Source organism: Desmodus rotundus, chromosome 6 (genome assembly GCF_022682495.2).
Source record: "Desmodus rotundus isolate HL8 chromosome 6, HLdesRot8A.1, whole genome shotgun sequence".
Taxonomy (NCBI): domain Eukaryota; kingdom Metazoa; phylum Chordata; class Mammalia; order Chiroptera; family Phyllostomidae; genus Desmodus; species Desmodus rotundus.
Genome location: NC_071392.1, coordinates 44,741,060 through 44,759,716, shown reverse-complemented (window position 1 = coordinate 44,759,716; position 18,657 = coordinate 44,741,060). Strand labels below are relative to the sequence as shown.

General features: G+C 35.0%; 1 protein-coding gene and 1 pseudogene across 2 annotated transcripts in view; one reads left to right on the top strand and one right to left on the bottom strand.

The window, feature by feature from the left end:
* The window catches only part of FBXL13 (F-box and leucine rich repeat protein 13), a 287,440-nt gene that overhangs the window by 28,940 nt on the left and 239,843 nt on the right, over positions 1–18,657 (top strand). For both annotated transcript variants that reach the window (XM_045193852.3, XM_024558073.4), the window contains exons 3-7: positions 56–146; positions 10,859–10,926; positions 11,714–11,871; positions 13,902–14,011; positions 16,058–16,225. In XM_045193852.3, the coding sequence (XP_045049787.2) occupies positions 56–146; positions 10,859–10,926; positions 11,714–11,871; positions 13,902–14,011; positions 16,058–16,225 (595 nt within the window). The remainder of the gene's footprint in view (positions 1–55; positions 147–10,858; positions 10,927–11,713; positions 11,872–13,901; positions 14,012–16,057; positions 16,226–18,657) is intronic.
* LOC112301936 (small ubiquitin-related modifier 2 pseudogene) lies at positions 18,081–18,347 on the bottom strand (annotated as a pseudogene).

The window sequence follows — 18,657 nt, the reverse complement described above, 5'->3', positions numbered from 1 at the left end:
ACTAACTACTATAAAATGAAATTAATTTTGACTGTGGTTTTTGATTTTATTAAAGGGATATGTGCATTGATCCAGCAATGAAACCCAAAATTCGGAGATTATCTGAAACTTACTTGGAACAACTTTTTGGATTGGATGATCAGCTGGTAAGGATTAGTGACCAAGCATTCTAAAATATTATTTTTAAGTTTTGATGTAGGCTCTCAAATAGAATTCAGATATTATAAGCAGTGTGAGATTAGACTGACTTTGCAATTGGGGGCACTCCCAAAGGTAACAGGACATCACAAACACACTGAGATACACACATTCATAGTCATCCCCCAAATTCCCAAGAAGCATTGAGACAGGAATTTATTCCTCCTCTTTCTGATAAAATCTTTTTATTAAATTTCCCTTTTATCCCTTCCTCCTTCCCCTTTCTCTTGCATCTTTATAATAATAAAAATAGCATGAAGGATATTTTCTTTCCTTTCTAATTCCTCCCCCTTTCATTCTCTCTGCCATCTGCCTAGGAATTATGCTTATAAAGATATGGTCAAAACATTAATGAGATCTAAGTTAAAAGCAAGTCCAATTGTTAATGAAAGGAACAACCAGCTCCGACAGCTGGTTTTGATCCTGTAAGAGGTCAAGGAAGTAATTCAGGACATTGACGCTTTTGGAACAAAGACTGTGTATCTAAGAGAAGCTAAAATAGCAAAAAGGCATGTGGGGAGAGAAATACTGACACAAATCAGATGTGTGTGTGACTATGGGTGATACCTCCGGAATCCAGGCTAGTGTCTCAGCACAGGCAGAGCTGGGGAGTTGCTGGTGAAGTTGGGCATTGATAAGTGGAATCAAAGCCACAGTCAAGGTGGGTGCCAAGAGTCAGGAGCAATCTGAAACCTCCTTTAGAAGGCTGGGTGGGGAGTAACACTGGATCCTAATCAGAGGTCTGCAGCAAAGAGACAGAAATAGAGGGATGGGCTGTTTCTGCCAAGTCTGGGATGATTCTGAGGCCCTGGTATACTGGGAAGAACACACATGTCTGACCCTTGTTGGTCTGCATCATGTTGTGTGGTGTCTTAATGAGTTTATCAACCACAGACTTTCAGTCCACTGTGGACTGCAGATATCTGTAAACCAAGTTCCTGGAGATGTTTGACCTCAGGAGCTGAGGGGAAGACTGGGGGATGGGATTCTATGTCTCCCATCCTCACCCCCTACATGCTAGAATAGTTTTGCTTTGAGTATAATATCCCTTGAAAAAAAAAACTTGGAAACTATTGCTTATAAGATACTGAAATTGTTAAAAACTACTGATCTAGAGGGGTAAACCTCATTGGCATTATTTTGAAAGCAATATTATAAAATGTAATTAGATTGTGTCCAGTGTCTAGGTAAAAGCCCATAGATAATTTTTAAAAACGCACAGAATTCCAACACACGACAGAGCTACTTCAACATAAAGTTTTGTTAAAAGAGGAAATCTCAGAGCTATTTCATGATATGGATAGTGCAAAGAATAAAATGTTGGAACTGATCCTGACTTAGCAAGGAATATGACAATTTGCTCAGGAAACCCACTTCATATCATAAGTTAGGAAAAATAGAAACTGTAATAGATGTGACTTAGCAAAGTATAAATCTCCATGTGCCTTGGATGCCTAGCTAGAGGGCTTAATCTGGGTTGGATATAGATTAATTCATTTCTCCTTCACCCTCAGTGAAAATTGAAAAGTTGGGGTTTTTTAACAAAGAAATAAGACACTAATTTGTAATGTTTATAATATTTTAGCTTTCCTTCTTACATTTTCTTTTTTATATAGTAACTGACAGTAAGAGAGTTTTTAATGTTTTAAAAAATATTTTAAAGGCCACAATTTAAATTTTTCCTGTTGATTATTAATATTGCTTTGAATGGTTTGAGCATCCAGTCATTTTTATGGTCTCACACTACACCATCCTACACACTGTACGGTACACAGCAGGGGCTGCTTGAATGTGTGTATTTATAAATGTATATTTGTTTCTACTTATGTAAACAGAGATGATTTACTACAGGAAAATGTAAGTCAAACAGTTATAGAAAAAAATAGGAAATGTTCTCATAACAGTAGGTATCTGGTTTAGCTGTGTGTTCCAAGATGAAAGAATCAGCCATTGTAAGGAGAAAACTAACTTCGCATACTTGATTCTCATTTCTTAGGAAATGAAATCTCCAGATGAGTCTACTAATTACATGGAGAAAAGGCATCTATAACATTAAAAAATCTTTGTATTATGGAAAAATTTAAACATAACACAAAAGTAGAGAGAATACCACATAGCTTCAACAATAATCAACATTTTGTCAGTCTTGTTAATTATTTTCCCCTTACCTTTTTTTTCTGGAGCATTAGAAAGCAAATTGCAGGAGTTGTATCATTTTACCAGTAAATACTTAAGTGTGTATCTCTAACAGGAAGTGGGATTTTGAGAGAATGTACCATAGTGCCATTGTCTACATAATAAAATTGGCAATAATTCCTGAATATAATCTAGTGCTGATTATATTCAGGTATATAAATTCTATATTGACTCCATATTCAGGTTTCCCAAATTGTCTTAAAAATGCCTTTTACTTATGACTCTAAGTTGAAATCCATGCAGGGTCCACATATTGGCTTGGCTGTTATGTATCTAATGTCTCTTATAACCTACAATAGTTTTCCTTTCTTATTTTTTTTCAGGTCACTTATTTATTGAAAAAAAACCCAGATCATTTGTTATGTAAAATGTCCCACATTCTCGTTGTTTCCTCTGGTGTCATTTCATTTGTTCTGTTTTTTTTTTTATTTCCTGCAAGTTGTAGTTAGACCTACAAACTTAGTATCTGAGTTCTTTTTTTTTTTTTCCTTTTTTTCTCTTGGTGACAAGAATATTGCATAGGCGGTATTGTGTTCCTCCTAGTGCATCACATCAGGAGTCTGACCCACTTTTAATGAATCTTGATCCCTATAGACATTAACATATTGCTTATTTAGTTTTATCCTAGAGCGCGCATGTAATGGTTTCAGAATAACAATACCTTAAGACCACTAACAATCAAACTACCGAATGCAGGTCAAGAAAATCATGCAATTCTTTTTGCCTTTAAGATTGCAAATTAGTATATTTCCTATCACATATTTTCAGTAAAAAATAATACACTTTTTGTTACCCAAATTAATTCTTACTTTTGTATTGATGGTAAACTTTTCCCCCTTTCGGTTATGTATAACATTACATGGCAGCCAAATCAAAACAATAAAATGAGGAGTATCCAGAGAAATATTGCTTGCATTTCTGCCTCTTTATCCTCCCTATTCCCTCCCTTTCTCTACATAACCAATTTTAGTAGTTTTTAGTTTATTTCCTTTCATTGTTTCTTTTTGAAAAATACTGGCAAATATACCACATTCTCTTCCCCTATGACTTACATAGAAGTAGCAGACTATATATAGCCTCCTGCTTCTTGCTTTTCTCACTCAGTATGTCCAAGAGATCACTCCCTATGTGACTAAAAAATAATGTTATCACAGGGAGCATTGTATAACTAAACCCTAAAATCTAAATGAAAGATGTGGACTTAAAAGGTCATGTAACAAACAACATTTAACTGTGAAAAGGAAACTTAGGACTACATGACCAGGTGTTTTCATCATCTGGGCCGGTCAGATAGGTCCTGTGCCCTATGTAAGGATCAGTTGGTCGATAACCACATTCAATACCCATGCTTGTTTGCAAAATCATTCCTTTTCTTTTGAGATTGGGTAGATTATTATTTCCTGAGAAGGCATTAAAATGAGTATTACTGGAACTTGGAAGGAATACAAATAATGAAGTGTATAAATAATGAAGATATGAACTAGATTCATGCTGTTTACTTTAGGATAAGTTTAAGTGTAAAGTAAGTAATAATAGTTAATGATATAACATTTTATCTGCTATATATGACATTTGAGAGTTCTAAACAACATATTTATTAGTTTTTAATTTACTTTAAATTATTTCAGGAACTTTATTCAATAAATTTTGTAATAAACATTCACATGTTGAAGAAAAATTAGTTTTTAAAATTGTATTTATTTAAACCTGTTAATTAAATAGAGCACTAAAATATAAATAGCAGTGAATGTTTCTGCCATGCACAGAAGCCCATTGGGCATTAAAGTCTTTTTAAATAATTTGTAGAAGATAAAAAAATTAGAAACTCATCATGAAAAATTAAATCCTTGATACCATGCCATGGTACTATATGTTACAGATACTATTCACTTCTGAATTAAAGACATGGTTTCTTTTTACTATTGTTATTATGTATTACTAGTAACTATTACAGCTTATGAAAAATAAAAGTTCAGACTTGGGAGGGATTTAAATTAGACTGTGCCTTTAACACATGTTTATAAACCCTGTCTTAGTCTGTTTAGGACTCTGTGTTGAAAATACTGTGCACTGGGTGGTTATGAACAACAGAAATTTATTTCCCAGGATTCTGGAGGCTGGGAGGTCCAGGATCAAGGCACTGGAAAATTTGGTGTCTGGTGAGAGGCTACTTCCTGGTTCATGGACCGCCATCTTCTTACTATAACCTCACGTGGCAGGAGGGGTGAGGGAGCTCTTGGGCCTCTTTTATAGGGGCTCTAAGCCCATTCAGGAGGGCTCCACCCTTATGTCCTAATCATGTCCCAAAAGCCCCACCTCCAAACGCATCACACTGAAGACTCAATTTCAACGTGTGAATTTTGGAGGACACAAACATTCAGTTTATAACACACCTTATGCCTTTTGCGAGCATTATTCTAAAATGACAGTATATGGAATGTTAATGAAGTTCATGAATAAAGTCAAGTCATGATGTTTTAAAATATGGTGAGGTATCCGAAGACAACTGAATATAGAATTTCTTGATTCAAGGGTTAACTGAAAAAAATTAATGAAAAAAAAAGGAATTGCCCACCAGAAGAAAAATTGTTATAATGTGCTAAAATCCCCAAATTATAATATGAAGTTGATGATTTACATTTTTTAAATTCTGGAATGTAAAGCTCTTTTTTTAACTGAACTGTAGTTGACATACGATAATATTAGTTTCAGGTGAACAACATAGTGATTTGACATTTTATACCATGATCATCGTGAGAAGTCCAGCATCCATACATCAGCATACGAAGTTACTGCTTTTTCATACAAAGTCACTGTGATTTTATTGACTGTATTTCCTCTGCTGCGCTTTACATCCCTGTAACTTATTTATAAGTATGAGTTTGTACCTCTTACTCCCCTTCACCTTTTTGCCGATCTCCCCACCCCTCTGGCAACTATCAGTGTTTCTGTGTCTATGAATCTATTTGTTTTGTTTGTTCATTTGTTCAATTTTTTAAATTCCCCATATAAGCAAAAGATATAGCATTTGTATTTTTCTGTCTTATTTCACTTAACATAATACCCTCTAGGTCTCTCCATGTTGTGGCAAATGGCAAGACTTCATTTTTTTCCTGCCCGAGTAATAATATTCCAGTGTGTGTGTGTGCGTACACGTGCACACAGCCACTTCTTCTTTACCCACACACTACTGACGGGCACCTCGGTTGCTTTCCTATCGTGGCCATTGCAAAGAATGCTGCAGTAAACATAGGGGTGCACATATTTTTTGAATTAGTGTTTTGTTTTCTTCAGATACATGCCCAGAGTGGAATTCGTGGGTCCTTCTTCATCTCTTGTTGTAATTTTTGTTTCAAAGTCTATTTTGTTGGCTAGTGTATCTGTCTACACCATGCCCCTCTCCTTTCTTGGAGAGGAAATAAAAACTTTACTCTCTAAAAAATCAAGTCTATTTTGTCTTATATAGGTATTGGCATCCCAGCTTTTTAAAAATTTCCATTTTCATGAAATATGTTTTTCCATCCCTTTACTTTCCGTTCGTGTGTCTTTTGATCTGAAGTGAGTCTCATATAGGCAGTGTATGTAAGGGTCTCATTTTTTAATCCATTCAGTCACCCTGTGTCTTTTGAGTGGAGCACATGGTCCATTTACATTTAAAGTAATTATTGATAGGTATGTACTTATTCCTTTTAAAATATTTTTCATATTAGATTTATAAATGGTTGGGCTACTACCTTTACTATATGCTTGCCTTTATTAGGGAGAGATTTTTCTTTTATATATTACCTTATTTCTAATTTTGGCCTTCTCTTTTCCACCTAAAGAATTCCCTTTAACATTTCTTGTAATGCTGGTTTAGTGGTGATGAAAGAATTATTTACTTTTCATTTGAGTACTATCAGATTTCTAATATTATACTAGATACTTCAAATATTATAGAAGTAAACTTTTTCCTATAGGTATTATTTAAATATATACATTTTCTCATAAATAATAAATACAAAGTTAAAAATTAATTCATAAATTACTATTGTTAATTACTACTGCCATTAAAAACCATAAATTCAGTATCTATAAGTTAGCATTTATGATTTCTAATTGTATTTCATTATATTTTCATTTACTGCAAAATTTCCCCAGGTTTGACCAGCCTGGGATACAAGTAGGACATTATTGATAGTAACACTCCAAATTTCACTTCCTCTAGCCCCTATCTTCATGATACAGGAGACTGAGTTCCCCTTAAAATTCCAATCATTTGTTTCTGAGAATCCCAAAGCTGCCCCATGTGAATTCAAGAAATCTTCTTTTGTGTGTCTGTCCTAAACCATGAAGCCATCTGAGGGTGGAGCCTTGGCACTGCTGCTCCAGACTTTCCAAGAGCTTCAGTGTCTCACTGGCACTTCAGGCTTCTTCAACCACAAATCCTTAAGATGCCAAAATAGTGCTCCTTTCTCTGGACTCTGCTCTACTCAAACCTTACCCAGTGATCACTGCAGACATCCAAGTCAAACTTGCACTTCAACACTAAAGCCCAATTTGTTTACCAGCCAAAATAGTACCACTGTGTAGCAAGAACTTAAAACTTTCACCCTGGCTGGTGTGGCTCAGTGGACTGAATGCTGGCCTGCAAACCAAAGAGTCATTGGTTCGATTCCCAGTCAGGGCACATACTTGGGGTGTGGGCCAGATCCCCAGTAGGAGGAGTGTGAGAGGCAACCACACATTGATGTTTCTTGCCCTTCCTTTCTTCCTCCCTTCCCCTCTCTCTAAAAATAAATAAATAAAATCTTTTAAAAAATAAGAACTTAAAACTTTCAATTCATTTTGCCACCAGCTTTGAAAGGAAATGCTTCTTGATAAAATTTATTTTGAGGGATTGTATTTCAAAATTTGTCATAATGTAAGACGTTTATAATAGTTTTACCACATTATTTCAAATTTTTAAAATTGAAAGCCACACAAAATTTGATGGCTCTGTGCTGTGTGTGCTCTACACAAGCCTTTCCTTACTGGCGTTGAGCAAACAGTGCCCTGTGCCTCATGGGAGCAGTCCTTTTGGATTTTGTCGGCAGCATCTTCTTACTTAAGGCTCAGGGCCCCAGCCCACTGGGCTAAGACAGATGCCATGTGGTCCCCTGCCCCCTCCATTCTAGTCATTGTTTCAAATGATAAAAGAAAACTCCTTCTTCTTGTCAAAACAAATTTAAAACAAAAATGTTTACATAGAACCCTTATTTTTAAAAAGCAGTAGAGGTGCTCAGATCATGGAATTCATCAAGTTTGGACTGGGGCCATCCTTTCCTTGCTCCTAATATTCATTAAGTGCTGAAAAATTCAGAAAAGAATAGTGAAGAAAAAAGGTGGAAAATTCTTCACATAAGCTGAGTTGTTAATGCAAATATGTGACCCTTGTTTAGATCTAGTTTGAACGTAACTGTATGAGGCATTTGGGGGAAACCATTCCAGAGATTTGGATATGGTGAGGGTGTTAGATGATGTAGATATTAAACAACTACTACTAATTATCTAAAGTGGGAAAATGGAATTGTAGTTGTGAAGAAAATGTGTGTAGAGATAGATAGTAAGTATCTTTAGGGATAAAATGTCATGATATATAGAAATATGTATTTTATGTACTTCAAAATAGAAAAAGCAAGTATGGGAGAATGTTGACAATGTTAAATGTAGACTATGGGTATTACATATTCATTCTACTTCTCTGCAAGTTTGAAATTTTTAAAAATAAAATACTTTTTAAGCCCAAATCATGTTGTATTTCACTTCTTTTTATCTTTCTTCCAGCTATAAAAAAGGTTTGCTTGAAACTAGGACATTAAGTTGAATGTGTTTTCATTGAATAATATTGTATCATATTGGAACTCAGCTTAATAATATTGTTCATATTGGAACTCAGCTTAATACAGAGGGCCTTCACATTTCTCTGTCCCCAGTGTACATGAGGGATAAGACATAGTTTTAGTCGTAATAGTGATTCATCATAGTGGTAATCCCTAGACACGGTGGACTTGAGGGACCCTTAAGGAAGGTGGGGCAGTGAGCATGGATAGTTTAAAAAAGTTTCATAGGTGATTCTGATCAACCTCTAGAGAGGGGACCACAGATCTAAAAGAAAAGAGGAATGTCAAAGTCTAACTAAATGTTGGAAAAAGTTTTTTATAACTAATGTATTACTTTGACTTTGCCACTCTTTAACTTTAGAAATTACCTCCCATGGGCAAATTTTCTCTTTAAAGAATTTTCAGACTCGAAACCAGTCTTACAATATAATTGGACTCTCAGAAGTCATAGGGTGATGAACCTTTCACGCCTTCCCCTCTCTTCGGTTGCAACCAGCAGGTGCCCATGTGCTGCAGCCCTTGTGGGAAATTGGCGTGAAGGGTTTATGAGGGCCTGGAAATAGGGCTCTCACTCTGAGGTCCTCTGTACCAACACCACGTTGTTTTTTACCCAGCACCTTCCCCCACAAAGATGTCTGAATCCTTTACACTCCATTTGTAGTGGCCACATGGCAGAGAAATGGCCCACATCTAGGCAGTTGTCTAATTCAATCCACCCATACATATTTGTTGAGCTCCTACTCTGTGCTGTGCACTGCCAGCTGGAATAAAAAGGTCAGAGAATATTTTCCAATCACAAGGAGTTAACCTTAACCAATATATAATGGCTATGAAGAGTAGAAAGCATGTTGCTAGAGAGTCAGTGTGAAAACTTTGAGCATTGGGAATAAAAGCATGTTCCCCAGTGTACCAGCATGTGACTGGTAGTTAGACTGGCCAGAGGTGCTGCTGAGCTGCCTTGGGCTGACCCATGCCCAACCCCAAGCTGGGGACAGGGCATCGCTGACCTGGAGTGCTTGTTGTAGGTCACCATCCTGTGGAAATGCTCTCTTAAAGCACTTTTTCCAGTGGAGAAAATAAGAGGATGCCAACAATGAGGAAAAATCGTGGTTATTTTAATTTTATTACTTTTTTTTTAACAGGGTGAATAATTTATGTGAAATTAAAACAAGAATTTAGGGAAAGAAGTACTAAAAGAAGGGAATATTACAATTACAAACTCAACAATAGACTAGAAATAAAGCTTTTATGCTGATTTAGAGTTGATCATTAGAAAAGTCAAGTTCAAGTGGCTGAATTATAATTTTCTTTTCAAAGTCATTATTAGCATAATATTTTGAATTATTCATTTGACTATATAATATATTCATATTTTATGAACTGTGCCATTCAGTGTAGATATTTATATAGCTCTTTCCAGGTTATATCATCTAAAAAGAAGTTAGGCTTAAGAAATTGAGGGACCAACAGCAGAAATGAAAAATAGAAATATAGATGACATTGCCTTTGCCTCTGCATCTCATTACTTTTCTGGTTCTGTATTCCCTTCTATGATATCTGCAATATTCTTACTTTACTTATCTGGATTCCTCTCCCCACCTCACCCCACAAAGCAGAATTTAGCATAATTTAGTAAAGAATGACTTTAGTGATTTACATTCTCCCTCACCACAAGAATAATTAGCATATAATGCCCATCAAAAGTGAAGCTTTCCAAATATCATTACTGAATTTCATATTCAGGAGGCCCAAGGGCCTTTGTTGTATGCATGAAATAAATCCATGATTACTAACTTAACAAAGATTTACAGCAATGTGCAAAGGGTGAAAAAAGGTTGACTTAGAAAAGTAGAATTCGGAATTCAGGGCAGTTGAAATGGATTTGAATCAAACATCTCTATAACAAATAGATGTAACCATACGTTTGTGTATTTGTATGGTAAAGAGGGCGGCAATAACATAAGAGAAAAATACACATCATTAGTACTTTACAGCAGCCATGTACATATAATAAATGTGTTAATATATTAAAGAATGGATAGGAGGTACAGACAATTTCAGCAATCCTTAGCTGTTCCCACATATTAATGTGTATTATTATGAATAGTCGCAAGTGGTAAATTGCATCTTTTCAGCATATTCCTCAGTTTAGATTTTTAATTTATGGTTTTAATATCTGCTTTGGTAACAGAGGGATTTCTGTATGGTGTTTTTAAAAGAAAAATCTCATTTTATTCTCTTGAGAATGCAAAAGCATTTGATTTAATAGTGACACCATGACCAGCTGGCCCACAACTCTACACTCCTATCAACACAGCTGCTAACAGCAACGCCATAGCACTTACCTTAAGATGCTTTAAAGTAAGCACAATATAATGGGAAAATTTTAAGCTGTGCTTTTAACTTTCAAAAAATAGGTAATAGGTATACACAATGAAATTCAAAACTATATAAATGGTGTATAGTTCTTCCTGTCTGTTCCTGTCTCCTAACTCAGGTTATGCTCCCCAGACACAGCCATTAGTCTCATTTCCCTGTGTACTGCCCAGAGGTGGTCAGCACACTGCATTTATTTCTAATGTTTCTTATTTTATTCATTTTAGATGACTCCAGAATTGATGATAAAAGCATGTACTTTTTATACGGGACATTTAGTAAAGACCCACTTTTGGTAAGAATGTGATTTTTATATACAATTTCTTCCTCTTTGTGTTCTTATTCTTGATAGTCTCCATATGAAGAAAAGCTCACTTTTGGTCAGTTGTGCTGATTTTATCTATTTAATCATGTCTCCACCATTTTTATTATTTATTTTTTATCATTAGTTAGCTTTTACTTACTTAAAATATGTTATTTATTCAAGGTGTCACTTTGTCTTTTTTTAAAAATAAAACTTCAAAATTGAAAATATAGATCCATAATTCTTTTATATGAAAGCTTTGGAGCCAGATATGTTTTGGAATTTAGATTCCTTTTTAAAAATAATTTTATGAAGGTCATCTCTGTAAATACTATCTATGTTATATAACATCTTCAGTGGTGTCTAGGCTGGCACATTGGAACCAAACACATTTAAATGTATTAGTATTTCTACAGTGAGATACACATTCTTATGAAATAAAATGAAGAAAGGCTATGAACAGCCATGTGTCAGATGCAGAGAGATTTTGATGCAAAATTAGTCTCGGTCATGTCTGTTTTGCCTCTATGTAAGTTATGAAAAGAAAAATTTTGGATTTAAGAGTTTTCTGGGCTTCAGAAGTGTAGAAAAGGGTAGTGTGAGCTCAAAGGAAATGCAAAGACTGGCTAGGAATACAGCAATAAAAATAATATAATGATTTCTTTCTATGCTATGGTTTTTGGAGGTAAAGGAGGTATTACTTTTTCTCTTTCTCAATTTATTTAATAATGTATTGCCATAACATTAAAATATTATTTTTTCTATGTTCTGCCTGTAGCAGTTGGAAAGACCTGGCAATAATACCTCGCACAAATAAAGAAGACATTCTGGCTGAAAAAAAGAAAAGAGCAATGAAATATAACAATTTCAGACTTCAAAAATATGTATTTCATCACTGGCACTCTTATGTGAAAGCTCAAAAAGAACAACTTAAAGGTAAATCCTTACACAGAAGCAGTTATTTTCTGTATTCCTATATTCAAAGAATAAAAACAAACAAACAAAAATCTTAACAATTAATCCCTGGCTGGTGTGGCTCAGTGGACTGAGTGCCCATCTGTGAACCAAAGGATTGTTGCTGGTTCAATTTCCAGTCAGGGCACACGCCTGGGTTGCGGGCCAGGTCCCCAGTAGGGCACATGAGAGGCAACCATACATTAATGTTTCTCTCCCTCTTTTTCTCCTTTCTTTCCCCCCTGTCTAAAAATATAAATAAATAAAATATTTTTAAAAGCTTAACAGTTAAGCATAGTTTATACTAGAGAATTTATTAAGTTTATATCTAGAGAATTGTCATGCAGTATAAAGCCACTAATTAAAGTATTTAATGAAATTTGTTGCAAAGGTTTTTTAGTAATGGAAAACAGGCATATTTAAAATAAAATTCTGTATGTATTTTTGTGATATACATGAAAATATAAGTATAAATAGGGATCCACTGTGAGCTTTTTTTACATAATAGTTGGTATATCATATATAGGTACCAAAACTGCCTATTTTTTGTACAGAGCTTTGTATTCTTTATAGACATTTCATTTAATGAAGATAACATGAGGAAACTTAAAGAATGATAATTTTCTTTTTACTTAAACCTTTGATAGTTGTAAGGTGTGGAGAGTGCATGTATGTGATCTTAAGTGCAGGGATAGAGAACTTCAGGCTTTTGCTTAGATTTTATCCAGTTCACCAGATGTTGATTTGATTTTGGCTGCTACAAATCAGAGAATCATTTCCTCTTGATCAGCTGCTGTCAGAGTAGATAGGTTGAAGGTTTTACATAAGGGGAATGGGCTCTATTTCTGATAGGAAGCAATTACTGACACAAAGAAGCAACTGCCTTCTGTGAGGGGTGTCCCTAGGCCTGCCTCTGTCATCCTCCTTCCTGGCCCCTGTATTTGAGCTTTGGACAATCTATTTAATCGGAGGAATTTTTCCTAAATCAGAATACTACTTCATAATTGTATTTCTATGAATAAATTGGGAAGTCCTGGTTTTACAAAGAACAGAATTGTTTAGAAAAGAAATTATCTGTCCATAAAGTATCCAGCCACACACTATGAAAAATAGAGACATTTATTGAAGAAGATACAAGATAGAAGAAACACTGTACTTAGGACAATGATACCTCAGTCCCCTTCAAAGTAGGCACCTTGGGACCTCCCACAGTTCTCCCAATCACCATCAGCTGCCCTATCATGTTTTCCTGAATCTCATAGATGGTCTGAAATCTCTTCCCTTTCAAAGGTAATTTTAGTTTTGGGAAAAGCCAGAAGTCAAGAGCACCAAATCTGGGCTGTAGTGGGGCTGAGCCACCTGGGTGATTTGATGTTTCACCAAAAAACTCTGCACAAGACATGATGCATAAGTGGGTGCATTGTTGTGATGAAGTTGCCAGTCACCAGTTGCTCATAGCTGTGGTCTTCTGAATCATCCGAATACTTTCCTTAATACTTAAGCTTGAGGAATCCTCAAGCTTAACACAAAATGTGATGCAGATTTGTTGCTCTACTTGCTCAGTCATTTTCAATGTGATGGCCACACAGTACACATGCTCACTCAACAGCACCTACTGCCCCCATTGAATAGTACAGTGAAGTCATCATTCACACATGCACATTCCAGTCCGCTCTCTTTGACTGCAAGGTTACATCCATGTTGCACAAATCATTCTTGTTAAATTAACAATGGTTGGACTTTTTCTGGACAGACCTCAGTATATACATGTCTCAACATTTTATTACATCTACTACGTCTTAATTTCTAAGGGAAAAGGTGATGTTTATAAGCTAATAAAATCTCAGGAGTACTACCTACTCTTGTAAAAACGAATTAATTTCAGCTATAATAAAAATCAAACAAAAACTATTAGACACAACATTGGTTTATGTTATGAACATGATAGTATATTAAACACTTTTTTGGGGAACAGCTTGAACTATATATAGTAACCTAATAATTTTTTTCAGAGGTAATATTGCGGATACAACAGATACTCCACTGTAACAAGCTAATAATTATCCTAACTAAATGGAGGGATAAAGCAAGACATAAATATCAAAAGAGAGAATATGAGCTGGTATGGTATACTGGAAACTTATTTTTTTAGAAACAAAATTTTGCTGTTATATTGATGTTTCCTCAGATAATAATGCTATATGTGGAAAATGCTAAAATTCTATTATGTATTTTAGATGGGGTGTTTGTTCTTTTAACTTAATAATTTAAATTTCACTTCAGCTACCCAGAAGATTTCCTAATAAATTCTGTTGTTTCTTTTCAACTATGAATATCAATGAAAAATCTCTTAACATTTTGTCTAAATTTCTTATACAGATACTGAGGATTTTTAAAGCAAGTATTTAGATGGATATAGATATTTAAAATGGAAGAGAAACTATCTGATATGATTATAATAGAGGAATAAATAATAAAGATGGAATAAATTTGTTTTTTCTAGAGATTAAATTGCTAATTATTCTTTTAAACAATCAATTTAATAAATTATGATCTTAATATTAAATTATTTGTAAAATTATTAAATTGCTAAGCTTAAAGGATCATTCTTAACTGGGACGCCCACTAGGAATTACAGCAATTAAAATGGAGGACCTGAGCAAACTCCTCCAAACTAAAAAATATCTCTAGTTTGCTTAAGCTGTTAATATATTATTATTTAATATTTTAGAATATTCATAGTAACTACAGGATTAGACATAGAAACATACTGGAAATTTTTGTAGTTATATTATTAATATTCTTTGAAATGCAAAGTTGGGATAAAAAGAAAGAAAAATAGGAAGAAATTAAACCTTCTGTTTTGTGGTTGCCCCTGTGGAAGGCAAGATCCCACCGAAAACTGGTTTTCAGATGTTGAGACTGATGATACCGCACACCTTTGAAAAGAGAGTATGAAAAGATTTATTGCTCATATAATGCTTGAAACAGTGCTAGAGTCTGTGGTAGATATGAGATGTCTAAAGCATAGTTCTTGCTCCTTAGAAGTTTATCATTTACTGGTAGTGAACTGGTTGCAGGATATCTCTAGCATTTGGCTTTTGTGGACTACATTTTCAAGATTGCCAATTACGTAATTATACTTTGGGTACTACTGTTTTAAGTGTGCTCGCTCACTGTTTTCCACCACTCTGTGTACCCTAGAGTTTTGACTCCAGCCCTACATGTCTGATCATTGATTGTCCAATGGGGAAATAGGTAACACAACCTGACCAGTCTGCCCCTTGCATACCTCCCTTAAACTGAACAGCCCTGAGAGCAGTGTGGTTCTCTTAAGCAGCTCTATACACTGAGCATAATGTTTTGCACACAGTAGACACATATTAATATATATATAATAATGCATATTGCATATAAAATAATAGCATTATCCTTAATGTGCATGTATATGATTGTATCATTAATTGGGTATTTAGAGAAAACATTTTCTTCTAGCTATGTGATTTTTGGCTACACAATCATTCTGCAAGCATATAGGTAGAGTGAGGATGGTGGTGTGCACCAGGAGGAGACTCACGGAATGTTTCTGCATGCTAGTTTTCCAACACATGCTCTTCCTTGGGCTCTAATATGTATGTGTATATTAAAATAAAATTGCGTGTGTGTATGTTTGTGTGTGAATGAGTGAAACACTTACTTACCCTCAAGGCTTCTTCCTTTATTATGCAGCTTTCAAGAGTGTATGAAAAGCTAAAATTGGGACTTTCTGTGATGATAAGTCAGGCAAATCACCAAATTCTTTCTTTCTGAGTTTCCTTTTCATTTTCCTGGTAACTACTTCCCTTTCATGACCCAAATGCTAGTTCTGTAGTGACCAGAATCTTGACACGGTGGGCTTCAACTTTCTTGTTTCTAAAAAAGGAGCTGGGCCACATTTTCAGGGTGGCTGCCTATGCCAATGTTATATGACAACTAATAGAAATGATCTGTGATGCTTTGGTGGTTCAGAGAATATGAAACATGCTCTGGATGATGGTAATTCATGTGCTAATGATAATAATAATGTTTAACACAGTCTATCGGTGTGTCAAGCATTGTGCCTTATATATATCATCTCATTTGAACCTTATAACAATTCCATGGAATTTGTAATTTATTTTCATGGCAGTTGTTAAAACATGAACTTCAATTGAAAAACTGGAGAAACAAGATAAAATACAAAAGAGCTGCTAAAGAACAAGCCATTCCTCCCGAACAAAGTCTGTCTGAAGTCTCTTTTGTAGGTGAGACTCCTGAATGTGACATTTCACTACTACCAGAACGAGCAGTATTGCAGGTTCGTATGAGTTTGTCTTAAGTAGTTATTTTCATGATGCTTGTTTAAAGAGTAGTTTTATAAACCTTACATGAGTAATGGAAGCTATATTTTGAGGAAATATATTTTTTACAATTATCTGGGGGTTCACTTTTTTTTGGAGGCTATCCATTTGGATGGCTATTAGATAAATACAACAATCAAAATGGAGAAATTAAAGCTGTAAGAAATAAGATGAAAAGTATGTTTTTTTCTTTCTCCTTCAAACATATATTATCATTAAGGTGCAACAGATTTTAGATACCCAATGCTTACCTTTTAATCTCTAATCTCTAATTCTTTAATCTTAAAGTCATGCCTCTACTCTGGAATGTGCATGGGACTTGTCTTATTGCAACTTTCAGTTATTTAAAATATTTATGCATATGATTTCTCTTCCTTTGATTGTGAATTCATAAAAGCAAGAATCATGTATCTATATCTTCCAGCTCATTGAAATGATCTCTGAAAACTGAGCCCTAATTCCAAATACTGGTTATATTCTGTCATATTTTGATGGATAAGTAATTTCCACTGGCTGGGACTACCCGATAAATGGTAGAACAGTTGTAAAGTGGCACCTGGCTTATTCTGGTTAATGGCAGCTTTACATTATAAAATCCCATGTATTAAATCCACCCTTCTAAATGTACAGAATTGAGCTTAAGTTATTTTGGGGGATAAGGTGTATATCTATATCTATATCTGTATCTATATCTATATCATCTAATCTTGTACTTTACATATATCATGGAGTTGGAGAAAGGTATTTTTGCCCTGGCTGGTGTGGGTCAGTGGATTGAGCGCTGGCCTGTGAACCAAAGGGTCACCAGTGCCATTTGCAATCAGGGCACATGCCTGGGTTGTGGGCCAGGTCCTCAGTAGGAGGTGCATGAGAGGTAACCACACATTGATGCTTCTCTCTCCCTCTCTTTCTCTCTCCCTTCCACTCTGTCTAAAAATAAATAAATAAAATCTTTTTAAAAAAAGATATTTTTGCCCATTATTCCATCTTTATAAATTACCTGCTCATATATTATTCTTTTTAAAACTTGAATTCCTATAATTTTCTTGATAGCTGGTAATAGCTCTTAACAAATTGGTAATAAGAACCCTTTTTCTGGGATATATTTGAGATTCCCCCACCGCCACACTTGATGTTTGCTTTCAGTTTTGCCTGTGGAGTCTTTTGATGAACAAGCTTTTAAAGCCTTATGTAATAAAGTCTATCACTCTTGTCCTAATTATTTCTCTTTTTGTGTCACATTACTATGTCATTCTTAGCTGTTTTCCTAAGCCAGACAGTTATGAACTCCTTTCTACAGTTATGTAGCTGTCTTTTGTCTTTGAACTCCTACACTTTTGACTGCTAATGTTTCTTTGTTTATTTTATCAGTGGCTGCTCTAGGGTTGACAATATGTATTTTCAATTTATTACAAATTATGCCTTCAAATAGTTTTTGACTACTTCACATATAATGTAAGAACCTAACAAGAGTATGCTTTCATTTTCCTTTTCTTGCTATCGCCATATATTTTATTTCTATGTATAAACTCTACAATATAATTTATTATTTTGCTTTAAGCAGTAAATTATATTTAGCCAGTATACACACACACACACACACTTTATATATGTATATATATACTTTAGTTTTTTGCACATACATTCCATTATGTACAATAAAGGAATAGGAATGGGGAAATGAGTGAATAGAGAAAACTACTACATACTATAGTAGTCAGGATGTAGTAGAACCGAACTGCAGTATTTGATTGAGAATGTCTTCTTGGTGTGGAGGAACAGAGTTTTGGAATAAAGTAGCAGAGTCCCTTTTTAGTGGATACCTCCTGTCTGCTGCTTGAACACATCAATTGTAACTTCATTCTCCAGTTCCAAGGTGTGTCTGTTTCATTGACTGGCTGCCCATCAAATCAGAATGTGATCTGCCTCATTGGCAAACCCTGTTGTTCACAAAGGCTTTCATTAGGTGTGTGCCTCTTAATCTTAAACTGTACCACAGAACCATCCTGCTTCTCCACCTTCTAATTAATGATTGTTGTTCGCAGTCTAGGCTCCTTCCTTGGGGTTTTCATCGGCCATGGTGAGCACTAGAGTTTCCTTAGCAGCCACCTCACAAAAGAGGTACCAGGTCCATAGTGAAAGAGCACACAAGCAGTACCAGGAGTGCCCAAGAAGGCTACTTTATTTTTAATGACCTCAAACTTACAGAAAAGTTGCAAATATAGTACAAGGAACATTTTTTCCTCAGCAAGTTAAGAGTAACTTGCTGACACGATACTCTATCACCCTTAATGTTATCAGTGTGTTTTCTATAAACAAGGACATTCTCTTATAGTCAGCCCTCAAAATCCTCAGGCCCAATTCAGGTTTCTCCACTCGTTCTAGCAGT